The sequence below is a fragment of the Lissotriton helveticus genome, chromosome 4_1 (assembly GCF_964261635.1).
Source record: "Lissotriton helveticus chromosome 4_1, aLisHel1.1, whole genome shotgun sequence".
NCBI classification, from domain to species: Eukaryota; Metazoa; Chordata; class Amphibia; order Caudata; family Salamandridae; genus Lissotriton; species Lissotriton helveticus.
Genome location: NC_136063.1, coordinates 1,460,247,637 through 1,460,258,411, shown reverse-complemented (window position 1 = coordinate 1,460,258,411; position 10,775 = coordinate 1,460,247,637). Strand labels below are relative to the sequence as shown.

The following is a 10,775-nucleotide window of genomic DNA, read 5'->3' as shown; positions in this document are numbered from 1 at the left end:
TTTTACTATTCCAACTCCAGGGAGTGCAACAGTAGGGAAAGTGTTGGATAGCGGAGGAGAATAATTTACTATTCCCACTCCAAAGAATGCAACAGTAGGGAAAGTGTTGAATAGTGGAGGGGAATCATTTACTATTCCCACTCCACAGAGTGCAACAGTTGGGAAAGTGTTGGATAGTGGCGGGGATAAAATTACTATTCCCGCTCCAGCAAGTGCAACAGTAGGGAAAGTGTTGGATAGAGGAGGGGAATAAGTTACTATTCCAACTCTAAGAAGTGCAACAGTAGGGAAAGTGTTGGATAGCGGAGGGGAATAATTTACTATTCCCACTCCACAGAGTGCAACAGTAGGGAAAGTGAAAGATAGCATAGGGGATACAATTACTATTCCCACTCCAACGAATGCAACAGTAGGGAAAATGTTGGATAGCAGAGGGGAGAAAATTAGTATTCCCACTCCAGCCAGTGCAACAGTTGGGAAAGTGTTGGATAGCGGAGGGGAACAATTTACTATTACAACTCCAGGGAGTGCAACAGTACGGAAAGTGTTGGTTAGCGAAGAGGAATCATTTACTATTCCCACTCCAGAGTGCAACAGTAGGGAAAGTGTTGTATAGTGAAGGGGATAAAATTACTATTCCCAATACAGCAAGTGCAACAGTAGGGTAAGTGTTGGCAAGCGGAGGGGAATCGTTTACTATTCCCACTCCAGCAAGTGCAACAGTAGGGAATGTTTTGGATAGCGGAGGGGAATAACTTACTATTCCCACTCCACAGAGTGCAACAGTAGGGAAAGTGTTAGATAGTGGAGGGGATAAAATGAGTACTCCCACTCCAACAATTGCAAAAATGGGGAAAGTGTTGGATAGCGGAGGTGAATAATTTACTATTCCCACTCCAGCAAAATAAAAAACATTAATTAATAAATACTTAAATAATAAAAAAAATTACCTCTCACCAAATACCCCTATAAATAACACCACCACTATTGAAAAATATGACACAATTAGTATAATTGCTTAACATTAAAATAATTAACTGATAACGATATACAAAAAAATAAAAACAATGAATAATACATTAATTCATACTATTAAGACTATAAAATAAAAATAAATACATAGTATCTGAAAAAATTAAATATTATAATAATTTTGTATTATTTGCCATTATACTCCCCTCTAAATACACAATGTTCTCATAACAATATAACAAATAGTTAACACAATTAACAACATAACTTATTAAATACATAAATGTTAATTAATACAATTATTAGTTAATTAATTATAATTAAATTACTTCCCACCCTACTCCCCTATAAACACACAACCACTCCCCCAAAATAACACAATTAAAATATTTCCCAGTTAATTATTAATAATTAATAACCAATTAATAACGAATTCATAACCCATTAATTAACATCAATGAACACAATTAAAATATAAGTTAATAAATACAAAAATATTAATTCATTAACATGATTAATTAATTAATTTTAATGTCATTATTTTCCACCCTATTCCCCTATAAACCCACAACCCACTACAGAACTAAAACGCAATATTTAATTTCTTAGAAAATTTATAATTCCTAAAGATGTATTAATAAATGTATTATAAATAAATTACTTCCCACCCAATTCCCCTATAAACTCCCAACCTGCTACGGAACATAAATACACAAAGTTTACTTAACATAAAATTAATTACTTCTAAAAATGTCAAACATACATTAGGAAAACAAACTATACTTTTTACACATATACTAAAATATAGAACACAAAAACAAATTTCGAAATGATTAGGAACGCTATTACTAACTTCGATATTAACAAAACAAATACTTCTTACCTGCATGTCGATATTCTGGTCAACAATATTCTTACATGTCGATATTGTGTCATATCGATTTTTAAACATCGATAGTACGGCATATCGATATTTAAACATCAATATTGTGACTCTATACCATTGCACACCTGGAGTTAGAATAGAAAATTTATGTATTTCAACTTCCAGCGCTCCGCCGACAAACTGGGTAAAGTTTGGCATTGCAACGGCATGCGGGGTAATGAAATGTATTGTAACGTCACAAAACCGGCCCCTAGCTCAAACGCACCAACTTCCTTCAAGCAGAGTGAAGGTTGCTGAGTCTCGAGCATTGCGACATAAGAAGTTACTTGTAATTCCTTATTATAGGCAAACGGGCATGTAATGTTTTTATAATCTGCACATTCTAACATCAGAAGGCACCGATTACGAGAAAATTGACAAAAGACATTATAGGGAGATTACAAGCACCCACATATAATATCCTTATAATGTACAGAAGGGAGATTTTACCCTGAATAGGTACCCTGGCACATGATGAAAAGCCTTTGCTGTAACGCTGTCCCTTTATCTCTTTTTATTTTGTGCCTATTCTCTTTGGTCAGGTCTTTGTGGGTAGACTGTTTAGAGTGGGAGTATACTTCGATCATTTTACCCCCTTATGTTCCACATTAGGAACACATATTTTTTGCAATGGAGGCATAGGTGTACAGTAAAGACTGAAACATCACCTGGCTCACATAACCCTAAAAGCAAAAGCGCAGAGCCCGACATATATGAACATGCCTCAGCTTTCCTGAATATGACTTAGCCTAGTGGAATTGCCACCATGTGTATACCACAGATCCATCGTGAACTTTTCCCAGCTGCTTCCTTCCAACTCGGAGCACTAGAGTGATGGTTGTCCGCCCACTAACTTAAACCAAACAATTATCGAATTTCTGGCCACCTTAATATGGAGGCAAGGAAATGGGGTGATGAAGGCTGCTCAGTGACAGCCAGTCATCCAGGCTTACCTCACTGCAATAGAGAACATTTATGAAATAACATTCACAGGTATCCTACAGCCAGCTGTGTAATCTAGTAAAAAGCAATAGTATGATTATCGATCAGAAGTATCATATTTGTTCAGATTTAGAGTTTGGCTGATGGGTTACTCTGCCCTATTACAGGTTCTGAGGATGGGTAACTCTGTCACAGAAGTGAGGGATATCCGTCTGCCTTATTACAAGTTCGACCGAATGGGTTACTCATCACAGTGTGACAGATCGCCAGTCCACCATATTACAAGTGCCTCTGGATATAATGAACTTGTAATAGGTTAGATGGGAGATTTGCCATGAATGGAGGAACCCATCCACGGAACTCTAAACCAGGCCTTTTAAGTCATCATTCAGTGATAACTGTCTTCTTCCGATGATTGCTCCGAGTACAGCTGCGGGTTGTGAAGAAAGATCAGGATCCAGTTGAGTTCTCTATATATGTCCAGGCTTGATCTGCTGCTGACACCGCCACATTTTACCCTTCTTGGGTGTGAATTTGGAAAGGCTTCTTGATTTGCTGACATCCCGATAGTTTCCATCATCATCTTTGCAGTGGCAGCTGCCTCGGAACGGAGGTGGTGGAGCGGGCAGGGGGTGGAGGGGGTAAAAATGGGTTTACAAAATAACCAACCATTGCAGAAGCAGTGTCCTGATTGGTCTGAGCATCCTGTGTGGATGCTCAGGCAGTGAATAGGTAGGCTGGGCATGTTCTCCACGGGGCTGTGCAACACAGCCCAATGGATAACATGCTAAGTGCACATGATAGTGTGTCCGGCCCTAGAGGGCCGGTCAAACTGTCATGTGCACTTAGAAGATTGCAATTTTAGGAAAATGAACAATAGCAAACATACATTAAACAACTAAACAGGGTGCAAGAATGGTAAGTCCACAATACAATATTTTAGAAAACATTTCCTTTTTATTCTGTTCTTTTGATAGTTTTTAAATTCATTATTATTTTTAGATATAGGAATTTACAAATATTTCAAGACATCTGATACATTTTAACATATTATTTACATCTCTAAGTCATATTTATCAATCAGAATTTAGACAGCGGATCTATATGATGATGGCTAGCGGCAGAATAGAGACTACGCGCGTTTCGTCACTGCTGCCTTCATCAGGACACCGTCTTTTAGCAAATGTTTATGTTTCTGATAGCAGACACGGGTAAAATGGCGCAGATATTGAATACTAGTACTCCAGAAAACTCAGTGATATAGATCATGAGTAGTAGACTGATTTGTCACCAGTCCTGTGTTCATTGGTTGGTGTCAGTTTAGTTCATATGGGTAAAGTTGTAAGATCTGTGATGTTGGGTCGGTTTTCATCTATGTATTCACGATTTTGAATCCGGACGTGTCTTATTATCAGAAGATTTAACAAGGTGTTTTCAGTGAAAGGATAACTCTCCACATTTAGCACAAGGACACCTAGCATTGTTTTCTTATCGCGCCCACAACAGATATATCGTGGGGTATGTCACACTGTCCGAAAATGATTGCGGCATTTTTACCAAGCACCCATCGTTATCGTATTGACTCGAACGTGTCCGCACCTCTCTTGCTCGAAAAACGCAAACCACTCCTCACTCTGCTTGGCGTCGTGGAGCCCAGCCCCACCCCCACTAGCTCAGAGTGCTGTTATTATCATTTTCTTTTTCTTTTGTGCACTGCTTAAATAGCAGTGGGGCATCGCTCCTCCGCCTTAGTGGAGGAACCACCACTGCTTTGTATATGCTATTTGGTAAAATCCAGGCCAATAACCCAGCCATGGCTTCTCTGTAATCGGTTCAAAAATATGTGGTGTTTACAACTATTCTGTTTAGATAGAAACAATAAGCACACATCTAACCCCTCCTCTCTCTGAATTTGCTATTCGATGCTAGAAATTATGAACTCTGTTCCTGTACTGCTGCTGTATAGTAAGGGGAACGTATGACCATAATTGAAAAACATTGACATTTATCAGAACGCATTTCATGAGATTCAATATTTTACATGAAAGTAAGGCTTAAAGCTGGTGCACGGTTCACTTGTTTGGACTGAATATGTTGACCTCGCCTAACCCGGGAGTTATTATGCATTACATATGTCTACACAAAATTAAACAAGTTGGAACTAACATATCCCGCGGATCACAGTGCAGCTGACACCGTTGTTTGTGATGTTGGACATTATTCATGCTCTTTAAGTTTCTACGTGTTCTGTTTTGATTTCTGCACAGGTATGCACAACACACAGCAGCTACTGAGTTTAATTAAAAAAAAAACCAAAGGAATGAATACTAATTCGTATCATGCAGGGTGGTGTATTTACTTTTTCACAGCTTTGAAAATGATGCATTCTGTGATTAAAAAGTACTTTTCAACATTTGTAAAGAAAGAAACCAGCTAAGAATCGTGTAATCGTTATTTAACAGAAAATTAAGAAATTGTATAAGAGCTCAGAACAGAGCCACGCCCTTAAATGATGTAATGTGCGCAGATTCCAATACTAGCTGACAGGCTGTGCGGTTTGAGTTATTAAAATTCGGTTCATGACTAGCAGCTAGTGTAGTAAACACATGAAGTTCAAACAGTGTCAAGTGCTACGTCTGAGAGCATTTTTAAGTTGTGTGTTGAGAGCATTCTGCGGCGTGGTTGGTTCAGTCACAGGAAACATGCCTCTTGCGAAGCGCGGCGCAAAGGACACCTCAAATTTAACACCGGACCCAAAAGGGGTAAGTGCGCTTCATCGTAATAAAGTTACTAGTGTCTCATTATAGGGTAAACACTTTGATCCAAAGTTACAGCAATGGGTTAAAGTGATCCCTTTTTGTATGCTTGTTCTATTATATATAGATTGTGCGCCTAATGTGCATGAGAACACCTGGGAGAGAATGCGTTCTGAGCCGTACTTGCAATAAAGTGTTTTTATTTTTACTTTTCTCTACCACATCATGCTATAGCCCTGGCAAGCACGTGTATTCATACAGCATCATCAAGGGTAGTATGTTGCCCCAATGCCCTCATTAAATGATGTCATATTTATTGCGCCTGATAAAGTCCATCTCCGCCGAGTCTTGCTTTATCAGGCGCTAATAAATGCCACACAATTTCGAGTTTTGCGGGGGGGGGGGGACCAACATCTGTGGTTCAGTCAAGATTGGGCATTTCTCCTGCGATAAAATGTCGCCTGGTCTGATCTACCGATATTTATAATAAAACTCCAACCACGTATATCACAATTAACCAGGTCGTTCGTAATCAGGGACTTTTTGTTTTCTACTTTTTCTACTGTACACTTTCAATTAATTATAAAGTAATACAATAATCGAAACATCGATTTGGATGTATACGATTCAAATTGAAAATCCTTAGATGAATGCTAAGTTTTGAAATTACTTCTCTAGAATTTGTCATAAAAACATATTTGCATTTATTGAAAATACTATTTAAGGTGGTTGTAACGGAGTTCACCAAATTGCACAAAGGTCAAGCAATGTTACTGAAAGGCAACCTAACTCCCCTCACACATTTTTTCTGATCACACCACTCATGGCATTTTAAATGCTCATTATATCGTCATTTAGATCACATTTGATGCCACTAATACCATGTATATTTTCATTACAGATTGTGTTCACTATGTGTACATTTAGATTAGAATATGTTTGTTTTTGGAAAATATTCTGAGTTCTATGTCAGGAACTATATAGCTCATTAATTAAACAACAATGGTAAAATGGCAAACCCACGTTACCAAGAGATTGGCAGTGTGATAAATGGAGGGTTATGTGATAGAACAATAAAAAAGAAGCATACTCAATCGAGTAGGTAAGGTTTAGGAGTATATGAAGAATGCAAAGGAGGCTGGTCACATAAAAATTGCCTTGCTACGCCGGGAGACGTGTTGCGTTTTTGTGTAGTCGAGGATCAGCTTGACTGGCTTTTTAATGCATAGAGCTGTCTTGAGTTGTTTCAATATTGTGTGTTTCTCTATGATGCACTCCTATGTTTACCTTGGTAACCGAAATAAAGTTTGACTTGAATGGTGTTTTCAATGAGGGACGCTCTACAGGTGTTTACGAAAATGTAATATATATATTTTCATACCTACAATCAATGAGCAATCTATAATTAGTCTTCCCAATGGCAGAAAAGTGTTACACTGCAAGTATATATATATTAAACAATTAAACATCACAGAGCCCAGGGCCACTATAGAATTCAGTGAAGAGAGATAAAGCAATTTCAAGTGCAAACTTTAAGACTAAAATACTGTCATGCTAGTAGTGACCTAGGTGATCAGTGTGAGATACTTCTTCATGCTAGGGTCACCCTGGCCTTACATTACAGAAGTAAGTAAAATTGTAGTTAGTCATAAGGGCATTATTTTTTACATTTGATGTTACTTTTTTTTTCAATAAATGTTCATGTTCGTTAATACACGTATTGATTTATTTTATATATTTATTGTTTCGGAAATTCTCCACATCGATTTGGTATTTGGAGGCAGGAAGATTAGCTGGCAATGGGTCTTAAGACACGATTTTCACCAACTCACAGCCAGATCTTTCACCCCTGTCTCCGTAAGATGAAAAATAAGTATAGTATAAGCTGCAGTGTTAAAGGCTGCAGACAACTCCAATAGAATGAAATCCACTCCACCCTTATCCTGCATCATTCGCAGCGTGTTCATCACACCCCAATAGCCACTTCCATGCCCTGATAAGTGGTGAGTCAAGTCTGAGGCTCCCCAAGTTTAACATTATCATTGCTAAACCTTGAAAGCTGATTATTAACCAATTTTTCTACCACTTTAGGCATCAACTGTAGAAAGGAAATTGTCAAGAATGTATTACTCATGGAATGATCAGCAGATGGTTTCTTAAGAAGAGGTCTTACAGTTACTTTTTTCAATCATCAGGTTCTACTATTTTTGTTATTTTATAGGCCAGTGTATCCATAGCTAGAGGAAAGATTTTAGCAGGACACAGATCTAGAGGAAAGATAGCTTGTACCTTTAGAGCATAGGCTTTAATATTTGCCTCCAATACTAGGGCAACTGGTATAATTTTCATCATTAGTCTGAGACTTAGAATCAAGTGAGATAATTCCCTGGACTATCGATGACTGAAAAGTATCATGAATTGTTTAATCTTAGTGGGAAAGAATTGTGGTAGTTATTCAAGTAAATCTAACTTTGGAATCATTAGTACAATGCAACAGTAAGGATCAGAGAATTCATTCATGCTCTTGAAAGCTTTTCTAATGCTGTTGTTAGCCATAATATTTCTGGTGGCAAAGAAGACAGCTCTTGCTTCTCAATTCAGGCTTTTATAGTTCTTCAAAGTCTCAGAATAACTGGGTTTGCTCTAACGGTTATAGTCCTCACAATGTGTCCCCTCAAAACATTTGCATTCACTTTTGCAAAACCTAGGGGCTTCATTATGCCAAGGAGCTGTGGGATTTCTTTGAAAGGGCTTAACCCATTTTTGAGGGGAAACTTGATTATTGGTGTTTTTGATCCATTGTTTAGTATCTTGTACTGTGCTTGTTACATCTCCAGTCATGGTGGGAGTGTTGAGCTCCGCTAGATTTATGTTATTTGTGGCAGCCACAATTTTAAAGAGAGTGGGTTGAAATATTGCACTCTGGTCTTTCTGTCTAACTGTCTAAGGCCCTTCAAAATGCATTTCTGCTAAAGTCAAGTGATGGTCCATTGACTCTTTGGGTTTTATATCTAAATTTTTTATAAAACTAGAATTAGTGAATACGTGATCATGCAATGACTTGCAACATGGTGGCAGAATAATCAATTGAATCAGCCCTAAAATGGCCAAAGATTCTAAGTAGAATGCTGGTTTTTATTCCGATTTTTAAATTGCCTAAAATCAAAAGATTAGAAGCATAACGCGGAAGGATGGCAATTAAGTGACAGCATTTGATCCCGAAGTGATTCGTCCCCTCTGAGGGGGGGCGATAAACGCAAATGCATGCTATCGAAATTTTAGGTGAAACACACAAACTCTCTGCAAGTAACTCAACCAAGTTGGTCGAGCTAAGGGTCATATTTGTTAATTCTTCATCTTTAATGTTAGACCTGTCAGCCTTTGGGTGGTGTTCCCCCCAACTTTTTGCCTTCCTCCTGCACTTTTTCTGACCTCGTTTTTGCTGGTATTAGGACTTGTGCAATTTACCACTGCTATTCAGTGCTAACATGCGTATACTCTCTCCTTTAAGCAAGGTAATATTGGCCTATCCCAAATTGGCATATTTAATTCACTGCTAAATTACCAGTAAGCTGGCACTACCTGTGCCTGGGGCCTGGAAATTAAATGCTGCTCATGGGTCTGCAGCACTGATTGTACCAACCACTTAAATAGCCCATTAACCTTATATCAGGCCTGCCATTGCAGAGTCTCTGTGTGTAATTTTAAACTGCCATTTCAACTTGGCACATTTAGTCTTTTGCCAGGCCGAAATGTTCTTTTTCAATTCATATAAGTCTCCCCTAAGGTAGGCCCTTGACAGCCCATAGGGCCGGGTAGAGTGTATTTAAACAGTAGGCAAGTACTTTTTAGTTTTATATGTTCCGGTAATGAAAAACTCTTAAATGTATTTTTCACTACTGCAAGGCCTAGCTCTCCATAGGATAACATTGAAGTTGTCTTATTACATTTTATATGTGTAATTTCCAAATGAAAAGAGAAAACCAGTTCATGTTTTGTGTCTCTGCAATCCCAATTAAAAATCCTAACTTGAAAGTTGGCATTTTCTTGCCTTAGCCATTTGGAGCCTGCAGCCTGTCCCTGGTCATAGGACCAGGTGTAGTTGGCAGTTGGACATTTGTGTACTCCTACTAGACAGACACACACAATTGGAGCTTAGGTGTGACTGGATGGCAATCACTGGCAGGATTGGAGGAAGGAGCTGGGCACAGCCTTACTTACACCTGAATAGACTGTGTCCGGTCCATACACAAAAGGCCTAACGACCATGCATTGTCTTTCCAGCCATCCAGGAGCCAGGAAAGGGGAGGCAGGGAATTCCTTACACTTCAAAGTCACTGTCTAGAACCTTCTCACCAACTTCCAGAACTAGGGCACCAGGGTGTAAAAGTTAGACCTCAGACACCACCACTTAAGCACATTTCTGAACCTGTGGATACTCTGCCTGGAAGAGGGACTGCTGTGCTGCTGAATGACTGCCACTCTGCAGGACTTCTGCTTTGCTGAGCTGACCTGCTTCCTGGTGCCCTCTTGACTCTATGAGAAGGACTGGACCTGCATCTCTTGAATCCAGAAACCAGAGTGACTCCAACGTCTAGTTGGCTGGCATTCTGATCTGAAGCCTCAGGGACACAGCAGGCTTCCAACAACCTTGCATCTGCACCTAGACTCTGCCTTCTGTAAGTCTACCCTGCCAAGTGGTGCCCTCCCCCAGTCCTGGACCCTAGGAAGTGGGCCTGATGTGATTTACCAGCTTGTGGATCCAGCAGAACCAATGCATCTCCCCTGTTGTGCCTGCCAACCCTGAGCAGATCTGACACATTACCACTGGAGTATGGATTGGACTTGTAAAGACTTGCATCATCGCCACAGCCCGCATCGCCTTTGGAACCAAAACTGTGCAATGAATCCTTGGCACAGGGCCTCGCATCTCTCGTTGACCTCAGCTTCGACGATGACGCAAGACTCTGCATCACAGCCTCGCAGCTCTTCTGAACCGATGCATTGCCTGACTGCGCATTGCATCCCCAATACCAGACTTTGCATCGCAAGCCCCGTTGATGGGACCCTTGACGTCGAAACAACAGGCCCTCGTGCCAAATAATAGCTGCTGCTTGGAACTGAGACTTTGCCCCAGCTGCACAACACATCTTGCATTCAGATCCACACAACGCTCTACA

At 39.6% G+C, this 10,775-nt stretch overlaps 1 protein-coding gene across 1 annotated transcript in view; it reads left to right on the top strand.

Moving 5' to 3' along the window:
- The first annotated feature begins 5,428 nt into the window (after window positions 1–5,428).
- Window positions 5,429–10,775, top strand: part of LOC144827556 (enoyl-CoA delta isomerase 2-like) — a 957,733-nt gene continuing 952,386 nt past the window's right edge. The window contains exon 1 of the mRNA XM_078685819.1: window positions 5,429–5,601. Coding sequence (XP_078541945.1) covers window positions 5,446–5,601 — 156 coding nt within the window. The 5' untranslated portion in view covers window positions 5,429–5,445. The remainder of the gene's footprint in view (window positions 5,602–10,775) is intronic.